Consider the following 17,804-nt stretch of genomic DNA (forward strand, 5'->3'; position numbering starts at 1 on the left):
TACTAGGACTTTAATTCTGTGTTCTTAACGCGTTTACACGTGGAATAGCATGATGTCGGTTACAACGGTGTCTACTCCCTATTTACGCGACTCGACGCGGTGAAGACCCCATCGTATGCTCGTTCAAACATGGGCTCCAAGAAGAAAAAGGAGAAAAGGAACCGAAGTAGAACACGCTCCAGGTCCAGAAATAGAGACAGAGACCGAACCAGGAGCCGAGAGCGGGACAGAGACCGAACCAGGAGCCGAGAGCGGGACAGAGACCGAACCAGGAGCAGAGGAGGCCGGTCCAGGTCTCCGGAGAAAAGACCCAGTGCTCTGGCGAAGAGTTCTTCTTCTGGACAGAGATTCAAATCAGAGAGCGAAGACTCGGACAGAGAAAACAGGAGCAGAACACACAGAGACTCAGATAGGTAAGAACCCAGTAACGAGAGTGTGAGAGGCCACAGAGGTTTGGGCAGGTAACAAAGCTGAAATAAAATTAAAAAAGAGAGAGAAGAGAAAACATGAAGATAGTAACGAAAGTGAGAAAACTGATTAAAAAACGTAATAACAGTAAGGAGAGAGCAAACAGAGACAGGTAATAAAAGAGAAAAGGGATGTAGACTGGTAAAGAAGAACAAGAGAAGACGGAGACAGGTGAGAACACAGTAACGAGGAAATAGAAAGATGTAGACATTTAAGGGCACAGTTACGAGAGAGGAAGCAGAGAGATGTAGACAGGTAAGAACACAGTAATGAAAGAGGAAGTGAGAAAACAGATACAGACAGGTAAAGATATAGACACATTTGTGACCACGTCTCATGTTCAGTAGCAAACTGCCCTGAAAAACCACAGAAATAAAGGTTATTAGTGTAATATCAGCGAAACAGGTCATGCTTTGATACTAAAATGACCAAATGCTTGTGTTCGCTTATCCTGATCTACTTAACCCTTTCTGTTTGTGCTCATCTGTTTCTTTAGTTCACCCTCAAATGACCAAAGTAAGAAGAAGTTGAAGACGAAGAGGCGCGACAATGAAAAAGGAGAGCGGAAACGGAGCAGAAGCAGGAGTTCCTCTCGTTCTAGCACGGGTTCCAGTGTGGAAAGACAAAGAGCAAGGGATGGCAGCAGCGATAGGGAAAAGAGAAAATGGCGGAGGAGTACAGAGCGTGAGAGTAGGAGCCCCAGCAGAGAGAGATGGAGAGGGCAGGACAGAGAGAGGAGGAGAAGCAGAAGCAGAAGCAGGGGGAGAGGGGGGACGAGCAAAGAGCTGGACAGAAGGAGAGACAGGAGCAGAGAGAGGACAGACAGAGACAGGAGCAGAGAGAGGAGGAGGAGAAAGTCTGGTTCCTCTGTTTCATCAGCCTCCTCGGCCTCTGATCAGGAGGATAGAAATGCAGAACAGTCCTTGTCCGCCAGGGAGGAGCGGAAGAGGCAGAAGGAACTGATGAAGGCCCTGGAGACTCCAGAAGAAAAGAGAGCCCGTCGACTGGCCAAGAAAGAGGCCAAGGAGAGAAAGAAGAGGGAGAAGATGGGCTGGAGTGAGGAGTACATGGGCTACACCAATGCTGACAACCCGTTTGGTGATAACAACCTTCTGGGCACCTTCAAATGGCAGAAGGTGAGATAATGTTTATGGCTTACACTTGCCCTGCTGACTACGGACTTTCTCCCAGATTCCTGTAAAGCTACGTTGTGACAGTTGATGTCGACGTGGTCCTGACTTTGTATGTGTTGGTCCTGTAGGCTCTTGAGATGAAGGGAATAGGGCATTTGGGAGAGAAGGAGTTAAAGGAGAGAAACAAACGAATTCAGGAAGACAACCGCAGGGAGTTGCAGAAGGTAAATATGTGTGCTCTTTTTTGCTTAGACAGAGATCTTTAACTCTGATACAAAGAGATCTGCTATGTTTAAGAAAGTAAAAATCAACTCTGTAAACAGGTGAAGCAGTTGCGCCTGGAGCGAGAGCGGGAGAAAGCTATGCGTGAGCAGGAGCTGGAGATGTTGCAGAGGGAGAAGGAGGCAGAGCACTTCAAAACCTGGGCAGAGCAAGAGGACAACTTTCATCTGCATCAGGCCAAGCTCAGGTAAAGGAACTATGTACATCCTCACAACACGCTGTCTTACACTGACAAACACATGGTCAGAACATTGCAACATTTCAACTGAAATCAAGGGCAGCGTTTCTTAACTTTAGTAGCCCCCTCCACTTCTCTGTAAATTTAGGGGGTGTTATATCCCTCGTGCCAGTGTTAGTATTGGGTAGGGTTAATCGAAATCTAACTTCTAATCATCATAATCTTGTCTATATCGATTATGTAAATTTTTAAAAAAAGTTTTATTAGTGAGCAGCACGGTGGTGCAGCAGGGAGTGTCGCAGTCACACAGCTCCAGGGACCTGGAGGTTGGGGGTTCTATTCCCGCTCCGGGTGACTGTCTGTGAGGAGTGTGGTGTGTTCTCCCTGTGTCTGTGTGGGTTTCCTCCAGGTGACTGTCTGTGAGGAGTGTGGTGTGTTCTCTCTGTGTCTGTGTGGGTTTCCTCCGGGTGACTGTCTGTGAGGAGTGTGGTGTGTTCTCCCTGTGTCTGCGTGGGTTTCCTCCGGGTGACTGTCTGTGAGGAGTGTGGTGTGTTCTCCCTGTGTCTGCGTGGGTTTCCTCCGGGTGACTGTCTGTGAGGAGTGTGGTGTGTTCTCCCTGTGTCTGCGTGGGTTTCCTCTGGGTGACTGTCTGTGAGGAGTGTGGTGTGTTCTCTCTGTGTCTGCGTGGGTTTCCTCCGGGTGACTGTCTGTGAGGAGTGTGGTGTGTTCTCCCTGTGTCTGCGTGGGTTTCCTCTGGGTGACTGTCTGTGAGGAGTGTGGTGTGTTCTCTCTGTGTCTGCGTGGGTTTCCTCCGGGTGACTGTCTGTGAGGAGTGTGGTGTGTTCTCCCTGTGTCTGCGTGGGTTTCCTCCGGGTGACTGTCTGTGAGGAGTGTGGTGTGTTCTCCCTGTGTCTGCGTGGGTTTCCTTTGGGTGACTGTCTGTGAGGAGTGTGGTGTGCTCTCTCGGTGTCTGCGTGGGTTTCCTCCGGGTGCTCCGGTTTCCTCCCACAGTCCAAAAACACACGTTGGTAGGTGGATTGGCGACTCAAAAGTGTCCGTAGGTGTGTGTGTGTGTCTGTGTTACCCTGTGAAGGACTGGCGCCCCCTCCAGGGTGTATTCCTGCCTTGCGCCCAATGATTCCAGGTAGGCTCTGGACCCAATGTGACCCTGAACTGGATAAGGGTTACAGACGATGAATGAATGAATGTTTTAGTTGTTGTTTTTTTTTTTTTTTTTTTAAATGTCCCCACTGAGTGTTCATGTACTGTCCCTTTAAAACCATGCTACCAAGCTGTAGTCATGTGATCCTGCCCCCTATCTGCCATATAGCAGAAGAAACCTAAAAGCCAATGCTGACCGAGCGACTCGAGCAACACGTACTAAAGAAAAACAGTGTGTGGTTTAGATGTGGTGCGTTTGACTATAATTAAGATGACACCGAACAAAAAGAAGTCAGGTGTAAACTCTGAGAAAACTGTGCCAAAGCACAATCACACACCAAATATAAACAGAGCTCAGAAAACAAGAGAGGAACAAGCTCCCAGTGACATTAGAGAAACTATCCCAGCTTTAACACTGGAGCATATTCACAGCACAGGCCTCGTCACTGAACTGTGAGGGTCATAAACACAAACACAACATAATCATTTGATAATCGTAATTGTGGTAAAATATACAATTAATCGTGATATTGATTTGCGCTCACATCGCCCAGCACTAGTGTGTAGCCTTGTAAACATCATTATACATAAAGTTTGAAATATTCAGTTCTTTTGGCACTGGAACAAAATGATACAGAAGTGGACAAAAGTGGTACTTTATTTTTACAGTGCACCCAAACGAGCAACAGTTTAAATCGTTAGTTGTAAAATGGTTGGAAACCTAACCCTTGGTCCAGGAGGTGCCTTGTATCTGTAAATGTTGTTTTTCACCGTTGAGTCCATGCTTGTCCGTGTGCAGATCTAAAATCCGTATCCGAGATGGCCGAGCCAAGCCCATAGACCTGCTGGCAAAGTACATCAGCGCTGAGGATGATGACCTCGCTGTGGAAATGCACGAGCCGTACACCTTCCTCAACGGACTCACTGTCACAGACATGGACGACCTGCTGGAGGACATCAAGGTCAGTTTTTGTTTGAATGTGTTTGCGAACGTTGGAGTGAATTAGTCCAGCTTTATTTGTGTAATGTATATAACAAGACGTTTTGTAAAATGATAAAGTGGCGGCATGTATTTTCTGTTTTATGGAATTGTTTATACTTCTCTGAATCCTGTGCTGATTCTTCCGTTTGTTTTTGATGTGTTAAGCTGTAGTTGTGTATAAAATAGATAGTGGAATAACTTTATTAAAATGACAGATGGGCAGTGATCATATGCTAAAAATGCATTTAAAAAAGAAACACTGACCGCTACATACTTTGGCTCATTTTTTAATCGGTATCACAGTTTTAGAAAACACAATGTTTACATGTAACAACATTATTCGTAGTGTAAAAGAGAGCTGTAAGTAATAAACGGCTGAATGGTGAGTTGGACGTTGTAAGTGTAGATAGAATTCTCTTTAGGGGGGGGACTGTTATAATGACCTTGCTCTGCTGGCCCTGCTGTAGGTGTACATGGAGTTAGAGCAGGGGAAAAATGTGGATTTCTGGAGGGACATGACCACCATCACAGAGGATGAGATCAACAAGCTTCGCAAACTGGAGGCCTCTGGGAAAGGGCCAGGTAAAACAGTGTTATTTCAACTCACTACTTCACATTCAGTTTCTGTTCCTTTCATCTAAGCAGTAAAGTAAGTTAAGTGTACATTGTCGTGGTGAAATAACTACCAAAATATTAATTATTATATTACCTGCCTTTGTAGAGTTTTAAGAATGGTGAAAAACCCTTTGAGAAATGGCTAACACAACAGTTTTTGCTCCTCACACTTTACTCCCGGGCTCCTCGTGTTTGTAGTAAACAGAGGCTCACGCTGAACAATGCTGTTTAGACTGAGTTTTAGAACTGCTGTGTTTCATTAAAACGCCCAGAGACCCGTGTTATCTTTTATATTTATGCATCACATGTTTAACCCCATTTCTGTTGAATCAGGAAGTTTGGACGTGTTGTAAAGGGCAGGTGGCACTCTCAATTTATAATTAAATACATAGGATAAGACGTAGATCTCAGTTGCAGCCACGGTGTGATGGAAGTGTTTGTCCACTTGCAGGCGATCGTCGTGAGGGCATCAACACGTCAGTGAGTACAGACGTTCAGTCGGTATTTAAAGGGAAGACGTTTAGCCAATTGCAGGCACTGCACCTGAACATCGAGAGTAAGATCCAGGCCGGAGGCTCCAACCTGGACATCGGTTACTGGGAGAGTCTGCTGCAGCAGGTGCGGGTCTACATGGCCAGGGCCAGGTACGTCCACAACTTCCTCTTCCATTTCTGTTAAAGGAAATGGTGGTTTGGAAAAGAATGCTTTGGGATTGTCTGTGAGGAGTGTGGTGTGTTCTCTGTGTCTGCGTGGGTTTCCTCCGGGTGCTCCAGTTTCCTCCCACAGTCCAAAAACACACGTTGGTAGGTGGATTGGAGACTCAAAAGTGTCCGTAGGTGTGTGTGTTGCCCTGTGAAGGACTGGCGCCCCCTCCAGGGTGTATTCCTGCCTTGCGCCCAATGATTCCAGGTAGACTCTGGACCCACTGTGACCCTGAACTGGAAAAGGTTTACAGATGAATGAATGTTTTAGTTGTTGTTGTTTTTTTTTATGTCCCTACTGTGTGTTCATGTACTGTCCCTTTAAAACCATGCTACCAAGCTGTAGTCATGTGATCCTGCCCCCTATCTGCCATATAGCAGAAGAAACCTAAACGCCAATGCTGACCGAGCGACTCGAGCAACACGCACCAGTTAATTACCCTTTACTCTAAATACATGCTGTTTTGGGATACCCTGTTGACTCTACTATGTACCTGTCTGGTATCCTGCAGACTGAGGGAGAGACATCAGGATGTGCTGAGGCAGAAGCTGTATAAGCTCAAGCAGGAGCAGGGAGTGGAGAGTGAACCTCTCTTCCCCATTATTAAAGAGGAGCCTGAAAACGAAGAGCCAGTGTGAGTAGCAGTGCTTTTCCTTCTCTATTTGGACTAATGGATGTGTTGTGGAAATGCATTCCACAGGAAATGTAGCGCATCAGGGATCGGTTAGCACGCTCAAGCCACGTAAAGCTTTTAATAATTGTTTCTCTTATTCTAGCTTTATATTACGGGCAGAGGCCAATATTATGGTAATTATCAACAGTAGAATCAGGATATTGTGCAGTGTTATTGAGAGTGAAATACTAACGTATTAGCACTAGTTATGGGCTACAGTTTTATGTGCTACAATTACATGACGTTTACATTTAGTCTTTATGTGTTTCGGGGCACTGAAGGCCCAGTATATAGCAGTCAATCAGAACACAAACATCCACAAATGTCAGTCTTAATAAGGGTTTAACCTTTGCTGTTTATGCTGTTCTTTGCCTCTCTGTTTATATTTTAGTACACAACAGTCAGAGCCTGCAGCACGGGAGGCAGGGTCATCTAACAACTCGCCCTCAGACACCGCCAGTCATGAGGAGGAAACAGAGGCCTATAAGGAGGAGGAAGACAAGGAAGGAGACCAAACGGCAGAGCCAAGCACCTCTTCTCCTGGAGCATCTAAGAAAACAGGAGAAGGAGAAGAGGAGGAGGAGGATGGGGAAGAGAAGAGTGAAGCTGTAGAGGCGGTGCTGACGGAGGAGGATCTGATCCAACAGAGTCAGGCTGAGTATGACTCTGGGCGTTACAGCCCCGTTATGCTGCAGCCATCAGAGCTCCCTCTCGACACACACACCATTGACGTGGAGGAGGACCTGCAGCGCCTCCATCTCGCTCGCAGACAACTGCAGGTCACAGGTGCGTGAGGAACAGACGCAGAAACACATGTCTTTATTGCTTTGACCTGACGTATGAATACTAAACATGCACATTGATCAAATGTTTATCTGACTCATAAAATTACAGCATGGCTTTTAGAAGACATTAAAACACTACTTAAACCTGTGGCCGACCAAAAAATCCAGCAAGAGCCGGCTGATGAGTAAACAGCACTTAACATTACCACTGATGTTGTTGTTGTTGTTGTAGCTTCCAAAGGCCATAGTTCCTATTACTGGCTACATTTCACAGGGGAGCTGTGCTAGTGGAAAACCTTCCAGAGACTGAAAAGTGCGTAGAGCCGTAGCAAGCAGGTTCCATGTAAAGGAAAGCAGCCATAAGTAAATGATCTCTCTCTCTTTTTCAGGTGATGCCAGTGAAAGTGCGGAGGACGCTTTTGTACGTCGTGCCAAAGAGGGAATGGGAGGTGATGAGGCTCAGTTCAGTGTGGAGCTACCTCTAACAGGGAAGATGTACCTGTGGGCAGACAAATACCGGCCACGCAAACCTCGCTTCTTCAACCGCGTGCACACGGGCTTCGAGTGGAACAAGTACAACCAAACGCATTACGACTTTGACAACCCGCCGCCCAAGATCGTTCAGGGCTATAAATTTAACATCTTCTACCCGGATCTGATCGACAAGCGCTCCACACCGCAGTACTTCCTGGAGCCCAGTCCTGACAACAAAGACTTTGGAATACTCCGCTTCCACGCCGGACCCCCCTACGAAGACATCGCCTTTAAAATCGTCAACCGTGAGTGGGAGTATTCACATCGCCATGGTTTCCGCTGCCAGTTCGCTAATGGAATCTTCCAACTTTGGTTCCATTTCAAACGTTATCGCTACAGGAGGTAAGGCCTGGGAACTGTGGCTTTATATCGTCATCAGTACTCTTAGGAATAAAGGTCATTTATGGATCAGTACCGCAAGAACCAACGGGTGGGATTTAAACGAATTATGGCAGTGGTTCTCAAACTAATCCTGAGGATGACCAAGAGTTTCTACGTTATTGGTGAAAAGTGTGGATCGTCTGGTCAGTTCCTGAGAAGAGATTTGAGAACCACTGCCTCAGGAAACCAAAAGTTGTTCTAGTCTGGAATCTTCCAAAAGAACACTCTTGGGCACTTGTTTTCAGGAGCTAAGTGGTGGATATATCTGCTTTTTTTGAGTTTTAAAGGTTAGTTTGTGGCGGTGCTTCCTCTACTCTGTGTGTTTTAACATTCCTGATCCAATTAAACTTAAATAAAACCCTTTCCTGAGCTGAAATAGCAGGAGAATCACAGAGAGCTCATCTACACCTACAACAAAATGTTGTTGCCTCTTTTTCTCCCAAAAACGCTGTTCTAACCGGTCCAGAAAGTCTAAACCTTGCTGTAAACGGTGAAAGAGTTTCCCCTTGGATTTAAAGATCAAAGATAATAAATTCTGTATATTTTTGTTGATCAGAAACCTCAAAACCTGGGCTGTGTATAATTCCCATTTACTTTATTCTCTTAGATCACTCTACACCAGTCCTGTACTTGTTATTATTTTGAAATAATTAAAGGATCATTTCTTAAACCTTTTGTGTTATGACTGTACGGAAACTGGGGACATTTTACAAAATACCAGTTAAAGAACATCTGTAGGTTCACGTCTTTGTAAACATGAACAAAAACAGACATTGTGCATCAAGGTACAGTGTATAAAAGACATGTTAAAATTCACAGTTTTAAATCAGTCAAAGAAACAGTCAAATATTCTTAGAATGCATGAACCAACAAAACAAGAAGGAACCTAAACACACACCACCTGTCGTCGGAGAGGCTCTGGAGCCTCAGCGAGTTTGTTCTTGTGCTTTCAAAACAAACCAATGTAGACCCCGGCCGAGACGCCCGTGCCCCGAGGCTCCTCCAGCAGCAGGTTTTAACAGGGAATGCATTTCAACAGCCGTGAGTGAGGGATTACGCGTGCACAGTTTGTAGGTCCTGGCACTGATTTTTCAGTCCAAATCGATGCCTCATTCCTGAACGGACATGCACGGGCTCATGTGGAGCGATGAGCACTAGGGAGTTCACATCTCAGTGACTAAATAAAATAAATGGGCTACCGAATGATCCTAACGGCTCTGTTTAAGGAGAATCATTAGTTACTGATTGAATCGTCCCCGACGTACAGAATCTTACAGCCAAGATGGATAAGGCCACATTTATCCACACCCTAAAGTCCATCTGTGGTTCTACACGTTAAATCAACTTTCAGAAGAAACATCACTAAACAGTCAAACAGTTTCTAAGGCAGGGATTGAGTGTATTCTGATTAGACAAGTTTTTAAATGGAGATTTTCATTAAAAAGCTAAATCTAGGCCATGACCAGTGTTAATGTAAGTACCACCCCCCCCCCCCACCCCTTTCCACTTAAATATTTAAAAGACGACGTTTTATGGAGCTCGTTTCACGTAAAGGGCCAAGACGTTTCTTACAAGTGACCACAGCATGTTTGAGGCATCTTCAGGCAGTACATCCCCTGGCCCAAGATCCCTCACTGATCAAACAAACTGTGCCTTTAGTGCAATACAAGTCCAGTGTGTGTGAGAGTTTATCGGTGATGTTGCTGAGGGTAATCGAAGGCACACAACGTCTCAAAAACGTTCGGGAATGTGAGTAAAGGACAATCAAGGCGAAGAAGTTCATAACTTTCGTCTGTTGAAATTATATGAAGTTCTCTCCAAACTGTGGAGCTTTACCTTAAATTAGCGAAGGTACGTTCATCGATGTTGTGCTAGGTCACGCAGTCTTTTTCCTCAGCTCTCCTGTTGTGGTTGTTATTACTGTTCCTGCCCTCTCCTGATGCCTTGTCAGCTGAAGCTTCTAGCGGAACAGAATCTTGGCCAACTTCAGCTTCTTGCCCCCGGCTGAAGCACCGTGGAAGGAAGCTAAAATGCCCTTTGTAGACGTTCCACAGTACTAGTGCTACAAGCGTCAGTGACAAGAGGACCACCACGGTCTGGAGGGCCACCACGATGTGCTGGTTCTTCTGGACTTGTGGCAGTAACCTGGATGTATCCTCCCACTGGCCCGCTCTCCCAGATCCTAGCCTCAGCTCATACGCAACATTGTGAATGACATATTGCTGGCTTTTGGAGGACTCCACAGAGCTGCAGGAGTAGAGGCCGCTGGTTTCAGCAGAGGCGTTCAAGATCAGGAGGCCATCACTTTTAATCTGAAAGTCTTCAGAGCTCACAAGCGGCTGCTGGTCTTTAAGCCACTGCACCTGCGCAAAGTTAGACCCTGGCTGGCACAACAGCTTAATGGTGTTTCCTGGATGGAAGGTCATATTCAAAGCCGTGGAATTTTCTGTAAAAAAAATATTAAAGCCAGTATTAAAACCCTTTTTAAGTGTAAAAAACCCCTCTATAATAATAGGTCATTGTTAGCTTACTGATGGACGGACATCGTGACGCATTTCCCTCTCTCAGACTCTGAACCACATCACTGTAGGAGAGAAGGAAACTGAGCACATTCACATAATCGTTTATTTCACTTATAGCCAGCTGAAAGGATGCTTTACTCTCAGTACCTGGGTGTGTCTGGACGAGTGCTGCTTACGGCGGTGCAATACTCAGCGGTGAGGTCCCAGCCACAGTAGGGGTTTCTGGCGAGAACGCAGTCCAGACAGGATTTGTAATGACCGCATGAACTCAGCGGCATCTGTGCTGCTGCCACCTCTGAGCCTGCATACAGCTGACCCTGGGAAGACACACACACCTCCAGTTATTTAACCTCCAGTCCATTCCAAACACGTCTGTCATGTTTCCAGAGATACTTCTACAGTGATACAGTTCATTGCTAAAGGTCTGAATGGTCGCTGTAGGCTTCTACTTAGAAAAGGACGGATACGTCCATGTACTGAGAGAACGATAAGGGTGAAGCTCACCGTAGAGTTGGAGAGGCGCAGGATCTTTACCGGCTCCGAGAGGTTAAAAAGCTGCACCTCCTCTATTATCACCGTCTCTCCATCATAGTTCACAGCTTTCAGCACTGAACCTTTCTCTGGCGCCAAAACAGACAAAGGACTGTTATAGAAAATCAGTCTGAAGAATAATTCATTAAAAATAATACATGCTTTACGTAATTACAGACAGAACTGATACCAACAGACACAGCCTGATCAGACAGTGTTTATACATCGTGCTGCTACAAGAGCTGTGAGCTGTGACTAATTCTTACCCGTTCCAATGAACATGACTGAATGACTGCTTCCGTCCAGGGCTGTAGCACTGGCCACTACGATGCGAGTGAACGCAGCTCCTTTTCTGACCAGCAGAGGGAGGTCAGAGATGGGCTGCACGGCCTGGTCCATCAGCGGTCTGTCTTTTATAAACTGCAGGGTTTTATCAGGAAGATCCATGGACTGGGAATAGCCCTTCTGCCTTGCGTCATTGTTAATGCACTAGAGAGGGGAAAAGAAACAGCACAGATCCATAACCGAAACCCTGGCTGCAATAATTAACCCGGTACTGAGTAACAGGAATGGACTTTACTCACTGCTCCCGGGCGAGGGAAGGGCAGATCACCGCTGTACATCACCCACTTTACAAACGATGTCTCCACAGGGACTGGAGTCTTGAATTTGCCCTCTGAGAACACAAGCCTAATGTCTTCTATGCTGTAGGCGCACACTGCAGAGTACGGGGATGTGCGTCTGTAATCAAAACAAGGGCCAGGTTTCTTCAGCTGTAAATTAAACTGATGCGGAGTTCACTCTTCTTCTCAAAACGAACATTTGTTTAGCATCAGGAAACAGACACAAAAAAAACATTTTCCATTTAAATACAGGGTTCACTATTTATTTTTTAAATCACTGCATTCTGCTTTTATTTACACTTTGCCCAGTGTCTCTTTTGTCTTTTGAAAACAGAGCTGTACGTGCCAAGAGTTGGGAAACAATGCTTTAATAGCTCTGGCCTACTATGGAACCACAAAGATTACATTACCACTTAAAGGCTTAGTTTTGGGAAACGCAATTTTCTCCTCCCCTAATGTATCAGATCCGCAAAGACACGTCTGCTTCTTTAGTTCTGCACTGGTACACGACTGGAGCTCGGGAGACCAGCTATCATTCTGTCATAAGATAAAGAAGAGAATCGCACTCACGACGGAGGAGTGAAAACAGCGTAGAAGACGCAGGTGTCCCATTTTCCCGGACAGAAGCGGAAAACATCCTGTATGAGGAAAGGAAGACTGGAGTCAGGGACAGGACAGTCCAGACGAGCCTTTACAAATGAGGTCCACTTCCTCTGTAGTGTCCTCTGACCTCCCATGTCATTCTGGAAGAGAGTGAGCACAGGGAATCTTAGAGAAAGCCACAAAGGAGGACAGTAAAGAGTCACACAGAATGTTCATAAAAAGTACTGGCTAACAGGGCTATGGGCATAAACACTAAAGCTCTACAGCTATAGCACACACACTCACACACAGGACTATTGTATATACGCCTGTAATATATGTTAGAGAAGCCTGCTTGTCGAGAAGTAGTTTACCTCACACACACGAGCCACTCGAGACACCTCCAGTTTGCTGTAAGAGTCGTACTCCACCGCCGTTTCACTAAAGAAGAGGTACATTTTGTCATCGTCCCCTTCTGGGCTCTGCTCTCTTTCTGCTATATGCTCCATGCCAATGAAATTGGGCTCTAAACTCAATCAGTGACAAGTGTAGATATGAGCTGGAAGATCACTGAACAGAATTAAAATGACATTGATTTCCACATACATTTACTTTAAATAAAACAGTTCTGAATATTTCAAACAAAGATTTGATGACTATTATATTCCAGATCTAGATTCAGATCTATGGTCTACACTCACTGTCCGTTTTCTCAGCTGCACTTCCTAAACAAACTTTGTAGCTTCATAGAGTGTAGTCCACAAGTTGCTCTGCTCTTTTCACCCTGTTTTTCAATTATCAATGGCATTATTTGGGGTGTAAATAAGTCTCAGGGCTGCAGTGACACTGACGTGGTGGTGGTGTGTTAGTGTGTGTTGTGCTGGTGTAGAGTGGATCAGACACAGCAGTGCTGCTGGAGTTTTTAAACCCCTCAGTGTCACTGGAGGACAGAACAGAATAATCCAGCATTTTTAATTTCACATGAAGAAGAGGGTGAAAGGGGATAATAATTCTTGTCGAGCAAGAGCTGGAACACAGTCTAGAACCGTAGGAGCACACAGTGCATTTATGAGAAGTGGAACTCATGAAATGGAAGTGAGTATCGAAAAAGTTCTTTTTTTAATGAAATGGATGGTAAGTGTATATTCTAGGTGGATCTGGACTAGTTCCTCTGTCAGTTTTGGATTCGCACCACAGCTTCTGCATCCTATAAATACAGGTATTTGACAAAAGTATAACAAAGTAACTGCCTAAACCTGGCTGTACATTTCCAATATATGTATAGTGCAGTACTGGGTATTGCTTGTTTGTGTGGTTGTGTGTGTGTGTGTGTGTGTGTGTGTGTGTGTGTGTGTGTGTCCAGACCATTGAGCCAGGAGGATTTGAAATCCGTGCGGATGGATTCAGTGGAGCTACGCATCAGCACCGGCTCAGATCCAAGGAAATTGATGGAGGTGGCGGAGAACAGCACGTCACCTGTAAGTTAAAAACCAAACAGCAGAAACTCTCAGGTCACAAGCTGTGCTACAGACAAAGGTTCCGCTGTCATTTTCCTACTCTGTTTGAATACGAATGACTAATCACCTATTTATTTATGAACTGCCGTTCTGTGTGAAAGGTGTCACAGTTTTGTTTGTGATTCGATTATTACAGATAACAACGTAAAGGACGTTTTGAAACATTCAACAGACATTTATTAATTCTTGACGTTGTATATTTCAGAGCACAGTTTTATTGAACAATGGCATTTAAAGTGTATGAAAGTAACACTACATTGAATTATAATGTGTTACAGAGTGTAATTAGTGCAGTAAAATATTTGCGTTGTGTGTGTCAGCACGGGTCAATTTTTATTTATACTTTTCAATAAAGCAACTATCTGAATTACACTACAACAGCTGACATAATAAATAGAGAACATATTATTTCTTTCATTACAGTGGTTTTATGGTGAGTTTATATTTTTGGTTCAATATTATATCACTATACAAGGGTTAGACAATGAAAGTGAAACACCTGTCATTGTAGTGTGGGAGGTTTCATGGCTAAATTGGAGCAGCCTGGTGGACAATCTTCATTAACTCCACACTGCACCAGTAAGACCATGTGCATCCAATGGTTCAAACACTGTGTCCTGAAGACGGTGCCGTGTATCAGGACGACAACGCACCAATACACACAGCGAGACTGGTGAAAGACTGGTTTGATGAACATGAAAGTGAAGTTGAACATCTCCCATGGCCTGCACAGTCACCAGATCTAAATATTATTGAGCCACTTTGGGGTGTTTTGGAGGAGCGAGTCAGGAAACGTTTTCCTCCACCAGCATCACGTAGAGACCTGGCCACTATCCTGCAAGAAGAATGGCTTCAAATCCCTCTGACCACTGTGCAGGACTTGTGTATGTCATTCCCAAGACGAACTGACGCTGTATCGGCCGCAAAAGGAGGCCCTACATCACACTAATAAACTACTGTGGTCTAAAACCAGGTGTTTCACTTTCATTATCCAACCCCTGTATAAGTGCAACAATAAAATATAAATCGCTATATAGGTGTAAGAATAAAATAAATAAATGCCTGCTTTCCACCTGGTGCTCAATAAACATGCAGATGAAGACCGTCTGAGCAGGTCTGTTACTAAATTAACTCCAGTGTGGTTCATTTCCTGTGTGAACACTATACGAAACAAAGGTAAACTCACGATGTGAGGTCACAAGATGCGACATTAAATGGGCCACGAGAGAACAGAGTGCTTGAAAAACAGCAGCAAACCTATTTTGGGCACTGTTCTGACTCTTTTATCCATTTTACCACTTCCAGTTCCAGTTGGTAGAAATACCACACAACAGTGATCCCTTTTCCGTGAAGGAAAGATATTATTTTATGTATTTAACGAGTATTTGGACTTTTAAACCCCTGCCTGTTACTGTTAACAACCCACCCTTTGGATTAAACAGTCCTTCTCTAATGTTTTTCAGCTGGAACTACATGTGATATCCCACCAGTTTCTTTAATAGAGTCATTCCTAAGCTGTGATTCAGTGTCAGTAAATTTCACTCGGATGTGGACGTGAACAATGGAGAGACAAAAAGGGGCAGATGAAAGCATTAATCTATGCACCAATCACATTCGTCGTCTCTCCAACTGACCCAATCTATTGCATTTATGTCAGCAAGAGGTTACTGTGCAGTATGATGCATGTCGTCTGCTGCCAAGAGGATGCACAGGGTCTACTCCATTATTCAAATTAACAACATATAGAATAATAAATGAACTAAAAAGAAGAGGAAAAGGATTTGAAAACGAAATCATGAAGATTGGTGCACTCACATATTTAGCACTGACCATGGGCTAATAACAGCAAAAAATATAGAAGAATTTTATGAAATTTTAATGGATTTAATGAAATATTTTGGTTATATGTCTTTCACGGTATAGCGGCCATAACCCCCGTGAAAAAACCCGTGAAGTAGCGAATCCGCAAAAGATGAACCGCAAAGTAGCGAGGGATTACTGTAATATGTTTTGGTTCAATTAAATATTAGTCAGTGTGACTGCTAAATAAACCAGGACTATAATGTAGAACTTTACCACTGTTTGGTCCACACAGAACTACCAGTATAAACACGCCCTTGCTGTAACCTAGTATACATCTTTCTTGTATAAACATAGTGTCCTTAACAATATATTAAAAAAACAGAAAGGTCGTATATGTGATCTATTTAAAAGTGCTTTGGAAGGAACCTTTTTTATTTATTTATTTATTTGTTTTAGAAATGATTTGCCTGACGTCTTGGAGCTGGAGAACATACCAACAAGTTCAGAGGCATATCTCTGGAAAGGATCAAATGGACACTTTCCTTTCCCATCCTCTTGTTTATTTTCCAGAGTTAGCTTGCCATCCTTATATGACTGCAAGAGAAAACACAGAAAAAGGCTACGCATGAAACACACCATCTAAGCTTTCCTTAGGAACAGAACACTTTATTTAACCAGGTTAGTCTCATTAGGATCTCACTGATCTTTTTTTACAAGGAAGACCTGAGTTACAAGAAATAATCCACACAAAAACATCTGATATAAAGCATCTACACAATGTCCATCTGGACTCTGGACTTGACATTAGCCTTAAAACTCTTCAAGGGCACAACATTTTCAATCTTAGGTTTGTTTTGTAAATCATTCCAGGCGAATGGTGCAGAAAACCTGACAGCTGTTTTTCCCCATGTTCAGTCCGAACTTTGGGAAGAATAAATGAAAGAACATTGAGAGAACGAATGCTTCTCATTTAAGAGAGAAGACAAATAAACAGGGAGTTTCCCAATAATGCTTTTGAATTTAAAAACAAAGACGGAGGCAGCATGCACCCAGGGAAGACCAATCCATTCCTGAATATAACACACAGTGATGTGTAAGAGGACCACACTTTGTAACAAACCTCAAAGCCCCATGACACACACTTTCCAGCCTATGAAGACATTCATGTACAACACGACACGAGCTAAAGCTGTAGCAACAATTATGTTACAGCAACATGCAAGACAATAACAGCAACCTTTTATTGGTGGTTAATTGTGGTCAGAATTGACTCACCATGTAGTCGCAGGCTGGATTGAAAGCATTAGTTCCACACACATACATCCTGCCATCAGACATTTTATGTAGAATGCGGATGTAGTTCTGACACTCAGTCTGAAAGAGAGAAATTAGAAATCAGCTGAACAAAAAAGGAATGGCTTTCTGCTGGTTAAACCTTTCAGATCTGACCACCTCCTCAAATTCCCTGTTCAAGTGTGTAGAAGGAACCAGAACTGCAGACTAGCCGTGGAATATTAATGATGCAAATGGTCAGACTGCATTGTTAATCCTAATATTACATACTTAGAGACTTCAGGATCTTCTAATCATTTCAGGGATCTACAAGTCTGTAAAAAAATCTAATAAAACCATTATGTTTGTATTTAAACTTATTTATACTCTTAAATAGAGACATGGTTTTGTTTGAAGCCAAAGGATTATACAGAACCAAGCCTTTAGGAGCTGCACTGAAGACCTTACACATAGAGTCAAGAAACATAACTTCAAAACGACACTGAAGTCCACTGATTACATTTTGATTTCCAATTTCAGTCAGTTGTTTGTAAATCTATGCAAGGGCTCTTTACAGAAATATATATACACACTCATGGTAATATGTACGCCCAGTGCTAATATGGTTTTTCTATTTCTACTATTGTTATATAGTCTCTTATAGACTGTTATACACTATGTGGGTCTGTACAGTACATGGCCCGTTACTAGAGCCTGATGCATATTTTAGGATTAGAATTATACAGGGGTTGGACAATGAAAGTGAAACATCTGGTTTTAGAGCACAGTAATTTATTAGTGTGATGTAGGGCCTCCTTTTGCGGCCGATACAGCGTCAGTTCGTCTTGGGAATGACATACACAAGTCCTGCACAGTGGTCAGAGGGATTTGAAGCCATTCTTCTTGCAGGATAGTGGCCAGGTCTCTACGTGATGCTGGTGGAGGAAAACGTTTCCTGACTCGCTCCTCCACAACACCCCAAAGTGGCTCAATAATATTTAGATCTGGTGACTGTGCAGGCCATGGGAGATGTTCAACTTCACTTTCATGTTCATCAAAC

The 17,804-nt window shown here is 43.9% G+C and overlaps 2 protein-coding genes across 4 annotated transcripts in view; one reads left to right on the forward strand and one right to left on the reverse strand.

The window, feature by feature from the left end:
• LOC136677995 (splicing factor Cactin-like) lies at positions 1-9,375 on the forward strand. The gene is made up of 10 exons (XM_066655739.1): positions 1-413; positions 965-1,604; positions 1,730-1,825; positions 1,925-2,070; positions 4,022-4,184; positions 4,672-4,786; positions 5,271-5,463; positions 6,033-6,155; positions 6,586-6,980; positions 7,369-9,375. The coding sequence occupies exons 1-10, from the start codon at positions 130-132 to the stop codon at positions 7,857-7,859; spliced, it is 2,646 nt and encodes an 881-aa protein (XP_066511836.1). The 5' UTR covers positions 1-129; the 3' UTR covers positions 7,860-9,375.
• LOC136677996 (semaphorin-4E-like) overlaps positions 3,763-17,804 on the reverse strand; it is a 24,652-nt gene continuing 10,610 nt past the window's right edge. For 2 of the 3 annotated variants that reach the window (XM_066655741.1, XM_066655740.1), the window contains 11 exons: positions 16,748-16,846; positions 15,967-16,066; positions 13,518-13,628; positions 12,527-12,678; positions 12,141-12,313; positions 11,532-11,688; positions 11,214-11,436; positions 10,921-11,036; positions 10,564-10,733; positions 10,426-10,478; positions 9,403-10,340 (listed from right to left, as the gene is read on the reverse strand). In XM_066655741.1, the coding sequence (XP_066511838.1) occupies positions 9,766-10,340; positions 10,426-10,478; positions 10,564-10,733; positions 10,921-11,036; positions 11,214-11,436; positions 11,532-11,688; positions 12,141-12,313; positions 12,527-12,678; positions 13,518-13,628; positions 15,967-16,066; positions 16,748-16,846 (1,929 nt within the window). In that variant the 3' untranslated portion in view covers positions 9,403-9,765. Of the gene's footprint in view, positions 4,167-9,402; positions 10,341-10,425; positions 10,479-10,563; positions 10,734-10,920; positions 11,037-11,213; positions 11,437-11,531; positions 11,689-12,140; positions 12,314-12,526; positions 12,679-13,517; positions 13,629-15,966; positions 16,067-16,747; positions 16,847-17,804 lie in introns of those variants that run through there. The other variant, XM_066655742.1, reaches the window with a different exon arrangement.

This window comes from Hoplias malabaricus, chromosome Y (genome assembly GCF_029633855.1).
Source record: "Hoplias malabaricus isolate fHopMal1 chromosome Y, fHopMal1.hap1, whole genome shotgun sequence".
In the NCBI taxonomy this organism is placed as follows: domain Eukaryota; kingdom Metazoa; phylum Chordata; class Actinopteri; order Characiformes; family Erythrinidae; genus Hoplias; species Hoplias malabaricus.